Raw genomic sequence first — 14710 nt, 5'->3', positions numbered from 1 at the left:
GAGAAGTGAGAGCCAGGATGAGACTGGGACCAATCTGCTCGCCTATCTGCTAGAGGCACATCTTGTGACTAGATGTCTGCAGTGGCGGTTCGATCTTTTAGGCACTATATTTACTAAATACGTTAAAATCATAGCTCCAGTTCTATTGATTAGACCGTTGTTTTAGTTTCAAATAATTTATAAAAATATATCCTATTTTTCTAAATTGGTCTGGTATTTTTATTGTGTTGTGTTTCCACATTATTACTGTTTGTGGGCTGCATAAATACTTCACAAATTGCCTCTAAGTGAAGCTTGACTCCTTGTTGTGCCAAGCTACCCAGGGTTAAGCATAGGTTTATTTATTGACTTTTTGTTGTTCACCCTGCAAGGGATTATGGCTGTTGCTTGATCAGGGCTCCCACTTCAGCAAACCAACAACCTGATTTCTAACACTGTGTTCAGGATGTTCCTTAGGATCCACGGTGTATGGTCTGTTCTGAGGTTTCTGTTCTAGCAATCAACCTGAGGGGTGTATTGTAAGTTAATTATGTGCATAACAGGAATAGCAGGGGCTTGAATTAGGAAGTATGGTGTTGGGGCAAAGACGTTAAACTTGGGCTTCTTTGTTTGCGAAGTAGATGCCATGAATTACAGATTGGGGCAGAAGTACGCCTTTTAATCTGCCCTGTTTTTGTTGCTATATGTTGACTGAACGTCTCAATACAAAGTGAAGCAGAAACCCTTTCCTGTCGGAAGCATATATAATGGGCTCTTCTGGAGAAAGGTGCATTGCAAAGCATTTGCTCTCTTCCTCTAATCTCTGTTCCTGATTTTAGCTGCTCTCAGTTTGGTCTTTCACTGGATTATACATCTGTATTCTACAACCTCCTTTCTCTTTCCTAAAACCAGAATGACTTTTGGTGTGAAGCCAATCTCTTCATTATTGAGCTTTACATTCAATCAAGTATTATAAGACTGCTTAAGAGGTTTTATTGCTCTTTGTGGATTTTACCGTCCTAACTTTGAGCCTCTTAAAGAGACACTTAACACTTTTCATTTAAATAATTCTCTATAGGTTCACATCTTGGCTACTGAGAGGAGTTGCCCTATCTTCAGGCAATCCAGGATGCGACTCATCAGACTATCCCACCATTCAACCCTTGTTTTAGGCACCATCTACATCCTATGGATAAAAGGCAACTTGCAATATTCTTGAAATTTCGAATTGCAAGATACCTGAACTACATACTACCTGTATCTGAGGTACCAAGGACAGCATCATCAAACTAGAAACCCTGACTGATTATACGTTCACTTCTTCACAAGGACTTCATTGTCTCTGGATTGATCCATAGGAACATTGTCTGATAGGAAATTTGTAGATCCCTGTAGATTCCTGAACTTTCTCTCACAGAAATTTTAGGAAAATGCAAACTGCCCAATCCAATGACATACTCCAGGCTCTCAACATGTGGATGGAGCCACAGCCCTTCTCCTAGTAATCCTCACTTAATTGTCTGGAGACAGTTGCACTCTCAAGTCAGACAATAAAAAAGGTTCAAAGTGGGGGTTGAAAGCTCCAGCAGCTAAGGGGCTAAGCAAGACCTAGGATATGCGTTTCCTGATCAATGCTGATTTGTTTGTGTCCAGGCTGCCACTGTTCTTCAGGGTCACTTGTTCATGTTTTTGAGAAAATGCCAATTTTTGCATAGTCACCCCTATTTTTTACGGATCAATGCAGATTTGTTTGTGCCCAGGCTGCCACTGTTCTTCAGGGTGACTCTTTCATGTTTTTGAGAAAATACCAATTTTTGCATGGTCACCCGTATTTTTTACTGAATTTTGTTTGCTAGTTTTTGGCCTCTGCACACTGGGGCACCACTGTCCAATGCCCAGTGTATATGCTCTGACCCCTAAAACATGTAGGCATTGGCTCTTCCCTGATTGGTGTATTTAACTCTCCTATAGAGCCATTTTATATGGTGTATAAACTGCTCCCATGGCATGGAAAGTTAAATGTCACTTCTGGATATTTAGCACTTACTGTGCCATACACTATAGTAACAAGCAAACAAGATTCATACAGTGACAAGGACCCAAAAGCCATTTTCATTGTAGCAGGCCTAGCTGTCCTACATAGAAAACCAGAGTACAGATTTAGATACTAATATTGTATCTCGGAATGGGACCAACTAGAAAACTAATGAAACTGCAATTTTAATAGTTATTCAAAAACAATTCCATAGAGAAGTCCAACTTTTAATAAATATTAAGTAAAAGTAACTTATAGAAAGTTACTCTTTGCCTGCGTGAGCTGTCAGAATGATAATTAGCATGAGCCTTTGTCAATTTCCAGCTGGTTCTCAGCCTGGGAAGTATTGTGACAGAAGTGTGAAGTTCCTTACAGGAGTGCCTAATAGGCTGGCCAAAATGGGCAGAGAATACTCTTCTGAGCTCAATAGAATATGCAGGGTTGGGTCAATTGGTATTCTATTGACACCTCAGTGTCAAATGCTTCCTGACAGGTCTGGTGAGCCACACTTGAAAGGGATAGAACAGGATCCCAGGACAATTGTTATGTTTATTGTGCCTGGTTGCGGAGGAACCCTGCTTTTGTCCTACCATACTTCTGTCTTTGGGCTTGTTGTGAGAAGAGAGCCTGCTTCAAACTGGATTTTAATGTTATATGTAGGAGGACACTAGGATTGCCATAGTATGCCTCCCACGTATACCACCAGCCTCAGAGCCAAAGTTTAGTGTGGCTATAGACCTTAACGATATTGGATTTGCACTGACACTTTGCATAATGGTCCTGCATGCAGTTAAGCAAATAGTAACTACTGCAAAAGTCGGTAGGTTATTGCATTGGGAGTGTTTACTCCATTGGTCAGAGAGGAACTAGAAGTGATGCAGCTTGTCCCCCACCCATAGGTGCGATCCCTACAAAGCTAAATCTTCACCCATCCTACCTCTGATGACTGCTGGACTTGCAAAAGGATACCAGGTGGACTGAACCGCCTGCACTTGGCAACCGTGAGAAGAACCTGAGGAGCTTGGTTGGACCCCCCTTCCACTTGAAATCCAAGGTCAGAAAGATACCAAAGGATCATAAGGCTGATCCCCTGTGCGGCTTCAGGGACATAAAAAAACTTAAGAGGGCATTCCTGTAAAGAATTCCAGCTGACTGGTGGTAACTGGTCCTGGACTTTGCTGTTGCCTACGGCCTAACATAATGAGTCTCAAAGTGCTTTCCCTGAGTACCTGGGAACTTGGAAGTATACTGTAGTGGTTGTTTGGATATCTAAACACATTTGGGAACTTTTTGCTCCAGAGCTTGAAAGGGACTGACCCCAAAAGCATCTGATTGGCGGTTCTATGGCATAGGACTACATTTTAGTGTTGCCATGTGTGGAGAAAGAAGAGGTTTTTCTCAAAAAAATAACAAAGTCCTTTTTCAGATTGGAACTTGAAATGTTTCCCTACATCTAGGCAGTTGTTGGACTGATCTACTTTTTGTACCCGACTAGGGCCCCACTGTGGTCGGCCTAAAATCACACCTAGCTTCCATTCCAACACAGCCATGGACCACAAGTAGCACTTAGTGCTTTTTGGTGCTATTTTACCTAAATCTTTAAAAATTCATAGGTCTGATCCACATTATTGGAGTTTTGTTGTTTTAGTGTAATTTTACTAACTACATTTTACTATTATTTTATATCTTGAAGTGAGAGCTTTATTGGGTTATGGTTTCAACTTTTTAACTGCTTTGGTATTTCTAAATAGTTTCCACATTTTCTCAAAGTTAAGACTGCCTTCTCTATTCAATAGCTACCGAGTATTGAGTGCAGCTTTAAAATTCTCAAACCTTTACCGGCACCTAACAAATTAGTTACTTTATGATTAATATTTGTGATGAACTAACATCCACCCCCAATTAATAGTTCACTTTCTCACGGTGTTGTTCTCAGTGAAGCCCTGATGATATACGTCATGGAAAAGCAGTGTTTTTCAAGTATTCTGTAAATGTGTACTTTGTTGTTGTTATTGTTCAAGCACTCAACAAAACGTTGTACCAAATAGATATCTTTCTTATCATTAAAGAAAGTACAGTGTATATTGAGACACATTTTGATCCAGACACTAAAACCTGTGTTCTTTCCCTGCAACAGCCAGGAAGAAATCAACCCAGCAAACCTTCAAGATGACACAGATCTCAGCGAACCACCCTTTTCGGAGTATTACGATGATGTCACAGTAGAGGACCTGCTTAACCACCTTCCATTGGTGCGTCTAATTTCGTACTTAAAACTTCCCTCTGGGTGGCATATATCATCATGAATGAGTGACTAATTTCTCTTTTTGTGACTCACTCTGCCAGTGCACTCATACTGCTTTAGAATTTACCGAAAGCGGGGTGAAACTGTCACAATCCATTTTCAATTAATACGAAAAAGCACAAATTTGTATACAGTTAGATACAGAGCAAGGTATTGGAAAGGAAAGAGTAAGAGGTGAAATAGATACGTATTTGTAGTTAGGGAGTATGAGTAAGATAGGTGAAAACCAGAAATGGAAAACTTAAAGTGCTTTATATATGACTGGAATGGCAAGTCTCAAAAAGTGACAAATTAACATAATCTAAAGCTAAATATTTTTAAGAAAAAGATTTAAAGATAACATCAGTGGCAGTCACGGCCGGCATGAGTCGTGGGTGGGGGGGCGGGGGAGGGGTGTAATTTTATTTATATAAAAAATATATATATTTAGCTCCTCGTAGAAGGCAGGCAGCCTCCTTCCCCTCTCCTAGGCCAATCACAATGCTGCAATGGCAGTGTTGTGATTGGTGGGGACGGCGCCCAGCCAGGAGCCTATGGGGAGGCCATTTTCTCAATGTAGGCTAAATGCAGCCAACATGGGGAAAATGGCAGCGTACGCATGACTGGTTTGGTCGGCCCCAGAGGGCCGGCCAAACAGTCAGCACCCACAACAGTGGGCAAGCCACTCCTCCCCTGCCCTGTTGCAGGAGCGACCAACCAAACCCTTCTGCTTTCTCGCACTGCGAGAAAGCAGAAGGGCGATGCTCCTCTGCCCCCTGGTCAGTGGAATTAAAAAAATCACCAAATAACAGACAAATTTAACAAAAGATATTGGGATCAAGCAAAAATGCCACATTATCTGCTAATTGAAATGTAGCAGTCTACTTTCCTACCTCTGCATTATAATACTGAAAGCATACTATCATGTTGTGCCCGAGGATGCTGCTGCAAGCTCGTTCGTAGGAGGAGTGATGCTAAGGTAAATCACATGACTGGAATGTCTGTGTCAAGAGAGAGCAACCAGGTGAACAGTTCCCCCGTGCTCCTCCTCCATCACAGCGCTCTTGTAAAAGGACTGGATGTAAGTGACTTAGACAGTTTTACTGTCATTCATACAGGGCTGAAGCTGCAGGCTGATGCAGAAGGCACATCCAAAGTTGAATCTGCTCCATTCCACCATTGTTTAAATGGTCACAGCGGTCATATTACTGGGATGGGGGGTTCAACTGTGAAGAGCAGGGAATGCCATGAAATACCAGAAAGTGCCACTAGGTACTTCATCTTACAGTCCAGAGTCCCAAGCAGCAAAAACTGACAGAAACCTTAAATACAGATGAAAGATTAACCACGATGTCTTTGTAAATCCTTATTAATCAATGAAACATTACATTCTTCACAAATGCCAATGAGATACTCTCAGTTGAATTCTTACGGCCAAAAACCACAAACTAAATGTTGACACTTATAAAAATTATCTGAGCACATGGATAATGTTGATGGGTACTTTCTGTTTCCCCAGTCATCTGCATATGGATCTGAACTTTTTTAACAGAAAGAGTCAACAATATATTTATGAGAAATCGCCTATCAAACAAGCTGCCTTCCAGCAGCGCAGCGAGTCTTGTGTAAAGAAGGTGAAACTTGAAAAACCAACAAATTGAACATTTACTCCTTAGATGCACTTGTAGCACCCTGAAAAGTGTCTCAAAACCCTATGACTTGTTCCTGCTCATGACCCTGCTAGCACCTATGGACCTTGGTAAATCATGCCTGTGCAGCCCTTGGCCTCAATATTGACAATGTGCGTACTTTGGTAGTCAATCCCAATTTTCAGCAGCTTCCAAAAAGGAAGACCATTATGCACTGTAATCTACCAAAACAAAGCTCAATAGAAATCAGGACCTTCAGAGATGAAAACGAAATTGATTTGAGGTTCATTTTTTTTCTTTGGTGAATGCTTAGGAAGAACTTTTTTTTCATTAAGATTACCAAGTGCATCATCGTCAATGCGGCATCTTGTTTCCAGCCCAGGTCTATCTGCAAACAATTCAGTGATTTGTGAGAGTTGGGGCCTTCGTTCTGTTCATTTGATCCACTTGGACAGACCTACTTTAAAACATAGTTTGGAAAATATATTCCCAGGACCTGAAAGGTAGTGATCCATCGACAGGAAGTCGTATGGTTACTTTACTGCAGCCTATTCAAAAGTGGCCGCATTTATATTCCACACCACAGTCCTTTTAAGCAAGGTTACTCTCACAAGAGCTTGGCTGAGTTTTCTAAAGATGTATGCAATCTCTGTGTTTTTACTTTACAGATTGCAAAGCAGTCTTGACATTTGAAGTTCGCCTTCAAAGACGTCTGCTCTCATAATTCTTTTTTGCTGCTAGTGTCAAAAAGTATTTCAGAAATCTTCAATGCCATTGTAAACGTTCCAAAAAGCAAATTCATTATTTACGACTGTGGCAGGTTCCATTACGATCTCTTGTAGCCCTCCTCCCCAACACCATTCACAATGGGGCTAACAGAAAAAAACAAGAGTTTATTTTTCTTTCCTCCACCTCATTTTCCTTTTCATGAAGAATCCCTCCAAATGGTCCTTGGCTGTACGCCACTGTCCTCTTCATCTTAAACATTTCATAAACAATCAGTTTCGATAAATTCAGACCCTTCATCATTCCTTCAACTTTTTCCTTAAAATAATACATTAATTTATACATAGGTAAAAAAAAAACAAATAAAGAAACACATAAAATAAAGAAATAAACATATAGAGTCCCTCCATGCTGGTCACTACCCTCCCTTGTTACACGTTTCCAACCCATTTTAAATTGTCTTGACATATATTTGTACTTTGAGTGGAAACTGCTGTTTTCTGATCAATCATCTTTTCTTGGCACTGCATATACAATATGAATGTTTTCAACAATACGTCTAGAGCCTGTAAAATATGTTAAGAGCTTTGGATGAAAGACTGTATTTTTCGACAATGAGAAATCCAGGTCTAAAAATTGAGTTGGGTAATGGTTATCTCTTCACCTCTAAATGCAACACATTAGTTTAATGAGCACTCTACTACTTCGCCGAATGCACCCAAGTAGTTTTGCTGTTTGCATACAGTCAGCCGGAATACAGTTAATGTAAACTAAATTGGTTCATTCAGACTCCCATGAGACAGTTTGCGCTTTTGTTGACTCGGAAAATTAAAGGGACATTGCTAAGCCACATGACTTCAGCTCAACTACTTTTTAAATTTGAGAGGCCAGACACTTGCCCAAATGGCCTTGCTGCTCTAGAGAAGTGAAAACACACCTTACCATCAGTCGCAGCACCTGGGGCATGGTGAAGAAATCTGATGCATGCAACACACAGTTGGTCTCAATTCAGGTCAAAACCAAGCTGTTCCTTATATTTAGCCAGCATAAAATAATGTGTGGTGAGGGATCTCTGGGGAAAAAGACCTATTCTGTTGACCCACAATACTAGAGAGGCTTCTTTCTTCAAATGGCAAATTATTCGCTATACTATGCCCAACGGAAGAATGGCAAACTCCTATCACGACACTTGAATACCTCGTAACGCATTTTATTACTTTTCTTGCTTTCCAGAAGGCAGTATGAGAAAACAGCTATTGAGCCATATAATGGGGCAACTTGCTCTCTTAAAATATAGATGTGAGCAAATCGATTGCCCATATATAATTGATACGCTTGTGATTTTTGATTTGGACTTTTGCATAAAGAGGGCCCAGAGCCATGTGCTCTGTAAAATAGCTATGCTTTTTCAGTTTTAGTGCAGCCTCCACTGTGGTGTCAGATTAATTCTATGTGCATTGTTCAAAACACTGCTAGTTATAATAGGCTTCTATTAGCACTTTTAAACACAGTTAAGGAGAATAACTTTAAACGCACTATCATTCTTATTTCTCCAATGCCACCATGCCATCCTCAACGATCAAAAACTATCGCTAACTCAGACCAACTGGGGGACCTCCAAAACCCTCAGATGTGTTCCCCCCTCATCAAGTCATCGAGATGCTGAATTTTGGCATTTAGCAATGTGATATCCTCTATTGCATTGTTGTAAATCAAATTTCACACTGCAGTGTCCAACTCCTTCAGTGGATACACTAAGACTCTATGGGGCAGATTTACAATAACTGGCGCATCCCTGCATATTAGCAGGGATGCGCCAGTTATTTTGCGTGACTCAAAAACCCCCTTGCGACGCATTTACAATGCGGAGCACCATGGCACAAGGATAGACAGATGCGTGACGTATCTGTCACCGTAAGGGTGATGCAGTGCTGGAGTTGTGTCGCATGCGTGACTCAACTCCAACATTGCTCAGGAGTGCCCTATACTTTTTTATGCTGCGTCACTCCTTATGCCTGCTTCAAGCAGGCGTAAGGATTTGACGCAGCTGGGATGTAAAAGTGACTCAGTGAAATCGTGTAGATTTCACTGCGTAACTTTTACGGGGCTTCCTTGCGACGGAACGCCCACCCTGCATACATTATACCTGATGCAGGTAAAATGTAGCGCAGGGCTTTATAACGTGACTCATCTCACTAGATGCGTCACGTTGTAAATATGTTGCATATTGGTGCATTGTTTACGCCACCACTGCGTCACAAAAGTGACGCAGCGGTGGCGAAAAAACTTTCGCAAGGGGCTTGTAAGTCTGCCCCTATGGTTCTGCTTCTCACTTTGCCGTGCTCCCACTCCATACTCCTAATACTGTTTGGTAGCCTTTGAAGCGTTCTTACCTATCCCTCTCAGTCTTCCCAATAATATAGGTCTTCTCCACCTGATCTGACCGCAATATGTTAATAGAGCGCAGGAGGTTTCATCCTCTCTGTGTAAATTTCGGCTCCTCAGACATTTCTCTTCTGTCCCTTACTGTGCCTTCCACGTGGTTGAAAGAAATCCTCTTTGCACCTCCACCTCTCAGACGTGTCGCCCACGAATATATGTGGCTGAGAAGTGCCAATAGGCTACAATGGGGCCTCCAGCAAGTCTTACGTCTTACTATGCTGTTCAGTATACCAATGGTCCCACTAGTTAATCTTCTCAGAAAATGCAGATCTAGTGTAGTCAAACCCCCCATGGCACCCATCTACATTTATTAGTTCCACGTCAATGCCAGACCACAGTGGATCAGGGCACTATGTCAAGCAGCGGGATCCTCTTCCTGTCTAGCTCTAGGATGCTATCTTGGATTCATGACAGGCCTGGTCCTGCAGCAATTTGAAGGCCTTGCCCTTTTTCATGTACCTGAACCCTTGTGCTCTAGATAGAGCGGTTCTCGCAATGCCCGACTCTCACGCTGCATAGCACCTCAAATGGAGTTGTCACCACTGACTCAGTTTTTCTGTGTGTGTGGAGCTTGTCACCTCAGTAAAGCTAGGTTTGGGAGAAAGGTGAGGCCCTTGCTATTTTAATGTAGCAATGGTCATAATTCCACCTTCAACAGAGGCACCACAAGTTGCCATATATCTGCAGGCATACGTAAGGTACCCTGAGAAGCCTCGGAAGGAAGAACATTGGGGACCCAACTAGGAGCACCCAAGAAACATGGCCATATTTGGCTCTGGATGCCCGTCTTCTCCTTTTTAAAGCATTTAGGGGCATATTTACAAGCCCCTAGAGCCACCACAACGTCACTTTTGAAGAAGTTGTGGTGGCGATAGGGGCTTCTCCTTATTTACAAGGCAGCGTTAAGCCACTTAACGTGGCTTAGTGCTGCCTTGTAAAAAAAGCCCCCTTTCATGCAATAATTAGTGTGAAAGGAGCGGGCAATGGGTGATGTGGTGGGCATTCCACCCCTACACCCATTGATTTACAAGGGTGGAGTAAATATGGGGCAGTGGCAAAATTAACACCAGGGAAACCTGGTCTTACCCTGGCGCAACGATGAGAAATGTTTAATTTCTCCTCGTTTTTGCTGATTCCATATGTGCTGCGTTGTGCAGGACACATAGAAACAACAAAAGGCTAATGATTGTCTATCTGCAGGAAGGTGTCCCTTCCTGCACATAAACAATCATTAATAAATGACATTTTGCAACTTTTATGTGTGTTGCATTAAGCAGCACACATAGAAGTTACAAAACACCATATAAAGATTGTTTGGGTGCAGGAAGGAACACCTTGCACATAAACAATAATTCCTCTCAATGCAGGCACCCTTGCACTATGGTGTAAGGGTGTGTCTGTTGGTGCCTGGCAGCTAAATTGGCACCAGAACTGGGGGAAATCCAGGGCTGCATCGTATCCTTGTAAATATGGTGCAGCCCTGCGCTATAGAAGTGGCAGAGCACGGCCTTGAGTCAAGGAGGCTACATCGCCCTCCGTCATTTCTTCGTAAATATGCCCCTTAGAGTCTTCAGCTACAGAAACACTTTTTGGTCTTTCCATTCTTCATTTCACCATCCTTGGAGATTCACTGCACTTAATAATACAATTCTTTCATTCATTGATTCAAATTCACCAATTTTATGAAGGCATTGTTCACCAGTCTTTGTCATTTTATCTTCTCTTGTGATTTACGTCCATAATGGCTTGTTTCATCAGGGCTTGTCAAACCATTAATTTTGCTAAAACATAAATGTCTTATCTGCCGCTCTAAGAGTTCTCATTCAACCAATAAAGTCTTAAATAAGTTCTTCACGTGTGCGCAGAGAATTTGTCATTTTTTTTAACTTCAGTATTTAAATTGTTACTGCAAATAAAGTCACCACTTCCCTATGCTCGATTATTGTCTTGGAGACTCCCAATATTTTAGGTCCTCTAGCATTGTGTTTTCCCTCCTTATGGGGCATATTTACAAGCTGGCGATAAAAAATTATAGCAGCTTTTGCGGCCGTTTTCGGCCGAAAAGCGGCGATAATTTTATCGCCTAATTAGCAAGGCCACGCTAACGCGTGAAACCTTGCTTTAGCGTGGGGATTCCTAACGCCCAGCTTTGCATCTCTAATGAGATGCAAAGTGGGCATTCCTGACCTAACATGACAGGAGAAATGTCTCTAAGCGACGTTTCTCCTATCATCAAGCCCCATGCTATGAAGCATAGCGGCAGGAAAAGTAGCGATAACCCCTGTTATCGCTACTTTCCTTACGCCTGCTTCAGGACTGACTTATCCATGATATCCTATGGAAGGTGGATATCATGGCTAAGTTTGTGAGTCCCTGTCAGCAAGCTAACGCAACACTACGTGAGATTATCGCTGGGTTTCCAGCGATAATCTCACGTTAGGCAGTTAGCGTGAGGATTTTTATCGCTGAGGAGATAAGCGTTGCAAATAGCACGCTATCTCAGCGATAAAAATCCACGTTACCCGGCGATAATTATCCTCACGCTAAGAGCGTTGAGCGATAATTATTGCCGGGTGTTGCTGATATGCCCCTATGTTCTTTCTGACCGGTGAACTTCGATTATTTTTCTTTTGATTTTTCGCATGCAAACTGAGACTCAGGCAAAGGGCAAATAAGAACTGGAAAACTATTTTCAGGTTGAACATGAGATTTTGCAAATAGTGCAACATTTTAAAACTAAAGTAGTGTATTTTTCTCTCCATAGAAAGTACAGAAAGCACAGCAAACTGATCAATCTAACTACTAATAACATTCCTTTACATCATGTAGCAACAGTCACTTTGTCAGATTACATCCGTTTTATGAGTATAAAGTATGAATATCCGGAATGCAAAAGTATGTGGTTTATCAAAAATCATAAACTTGCATACACACACTCAACCACTAGCATTAGAAATAGTGAAGTGACTGCATTCTTGTGGGCATTCAAGCATATTTTGTGACAATATAGGTTCTGTTTGCATTTCTTCACAATTTCTTTTTCAGTGACGTCTCCTGAGATTCGTGAGCCTAAATTGCCATTTAAACACACACATCCATTTTGTTTTGCAGAATCTCTGAAGGAGCTGTGACTGGCGCCTCGTCGAAAGCAAGTTTCCTATTTTGTCGATTTCAGCATACTATTTCAAAAGGATAACTTATTAAAACCAAAACAAATCTGTCGTGAAGTGGAACTTGTGATGACTCTGGCCCCTATCTCTAAATATAAACGTTGACGTTTACACTGTAAATATTCCTTTTGAGATCTCCACCTAAAGCTGTAAATATGTATGCAAGCCGTTCACTCATGAACATCCTGTGACGTCATATGATGTAAATCCTTTAGTTCAATAAATGTATTTGAAAGATGGCTGTGCGCCCAGGGGCGTGTTGAGCTGAAGGTGACTTTATTTACACAATGATGATGTGATGTAAGGCCTACCTACAACGCTACATCTCCTGTGTACTCATCGTGGGGCAAGATGGCTTCACAACCGCTTTGTGCATGAGGGCACGTGAGTAGGGGGCAGGTCGAGCTACTTCCCAACCTCCACTGCACTAAAAAGAATAAAACAATTGAGCAAGTGAGCACGAGCGACATGACAAAAGTGTTCATTTACACAGTGCACATTTAATTAGAACATGCAGGAGGTACTGAGTTTGTGGTCATATTTTAAAATAAAACACGTGTCTCCTCCGCTAAAATGTGCATAGAGTGGTGTAAACAGTTGACTACTTACACTAAGGCATTCAAATGATAAGAGAAAAATATTCCTTGGTTAATAGATGAATCATGGAGAGTCGTTTTAACATATCACTCTCGCTGCAAGAAGTAAATCAATGGAGAAATGCAATTCAAATAAAAAACATTCTTATTGCCACACTTAGTCACTGTAGAGTTATAAAGATGGCATAGAGGAGCTCTGTAGCTCGCTTGCGCATGGTCTTCCCCTCATTTCAACTGATCTTAAAACTGAGCCAAAGTTGATACTCCCTGGTCCTGTTGCCATCTTTTCTAAGCTCACCAAAATGATTTGGCCCTTTCTGTGAAGGCACTGAAACTGAACACATTCCCATCAATCGTGGCACCTCTTGATGTGTAAATTGAATGATCCGAAGAGCAAAAACTCAAGAGGTCTTTGAGCAACATTGAGTCACAATTAAACAAAATAGATTAAAAAATATCAAAATGTCCATTAACCTAACATAACAAAACATAACATAGCACGTATTGATAAAGTGCAGGTTCACCCTTGGGCCTCTTGGCGCAGAAACAACAGATGGTTATTGCCACCCAACTCATCTTTCTTTTCCATTGGGACATCTTCAGTTAGCCCACACACACTTCATATGTCTTACTTCAATGCGCTTCTTAGAACCCTATTTAATAATCGATGAGTATTTTTTTAGAAAAAGTACACAGAAGCAAAACACATGCCCGAGCCTTATCACACCAGGTTTGTCTGAGTGGCATTCTGTCTCAGTACAAAGGTAAATATGAGTTTCCATGCTGAACTTTTTCCACGTAAGGAATATTTACAGAAACACATCCTGAAGAAGGAACTGCAGTGCAGAAACAAACTTTCTTAAAATGCTTCGGATACAAAAAGAATATGGTATTTATTTTCTCGTGTGAACTGTATGCCTCTTTGCAAGAGAGCACCAAACACAATGGCCCATTCTCAGTTGTATACTGCTCCACCATTGCTCCGCCAAAAGGCCCTGAGTTTCAAGAAAACCAAACATTCAAAGTGAGAAGCCTATTTTTTATTTTTGCACTATTTTTTACAATGTCCAATATCCAGAGCAAATGCTGTAATGTATACCCTTTAGAATACCTGCGAAGGCTGATGAAGAATTTTTAAGTTTAGAATAGCCAACCACGTGCATTATGCATAGAGAAATTGCCCCTGATTAACTTGATGTAAATCAGCTCAATGCAGCAACATAATGTGGTGATTACATTATCTGTACATTTGCTGATGACATACATCCTTTAAATATATCTATATATATATATAAGGTAAATCCTGGGAGATTATGATATTTTTTCAAAATGAATGTAACTTGTGAAATATTCCGCCAATAAAGACATTTTATTATCACTGCAAATTCTGATGCTTTTTTTTCTTTGCTGTTTATGCTGCCAGTATTGTTTCCACATAGAGCAGCACCTAACAGGAGCATTTGTTCAATATTAAATTATATTTGCAAATAGAATGAGTATTTCGTCCATTCTTATGATAGCGTCTGCAGTGGGGTACTTTGGCTACTTGAGGATATGAGTTCCATGATGAGGCGAGACTCCAGATCCTTCCAGAAAGGAATGAGAGGTGTAGCTAAACAGATTTGTGTCTGACTCTTGGGAGGAAGTCTACTGTGAGTCCTGTGTCAAGATGACTACTAAACATCCAGATCTAGATCACTTTTTAGGCCATAATCCTTATCTTGTTTGCTTTGTAGGGTGTAATCCTAATGTTGCTTGCTCTGTAGCGTGTGCAGTGCACTGCTTGTACTTACACCGTTCATCACTCTCTTAAGTTTCACAAGTATGAG

The 14710-nt window shown here is 41.2% G+C and overlaps 1 protein-coding gene across 1 annotated transcript in view; it reads left to right on the top strand.

The window, feature by feature from the left end:
- Positions 1 to 14266, top strand: part of LOC146820909 (VIP peptides-like) — a 44791-nt gene extending 30525 nt beyond the window's left edge. The window contains exons 6-7 of the mRNA XM_085611787.1: positions 4152 to 4266; positions 12227 to 14266. Coding sequence (XP_085467913.1) covers positions 4152 to 4266; positions 12227 to 12235 — 124 coding nt within the window. The 3' untranslated portion in view covers positions 12236 to 14266. The remainder of the gene's footprint in view (positions 1 to 4151; positions 4267 to 12226) is intronic.
- Positions 14267 to 14710: the final 444 nt, after the last annotated feature.

This window comes from Triturus cristatus, chromosome 6 (genome assembly GCF_964204655.1).
Source record: "Triturus cristatus chromosome 6, aTriCri1.1, whole genome shotgun sequence".
In the NCBI taxonomy this organism is placed as follows: domain Eukaryota; kingdom Metazoa; phylum Chordata; class Amphibia; order Caudata; family Salamandridae; genus Triturus; species Triturus cristatus.
The sequence above is the reverse complement of the archived record's forward strand: the minus strand, read 5'-3'. Positions and strand labels throughout refer to the sequence as shown.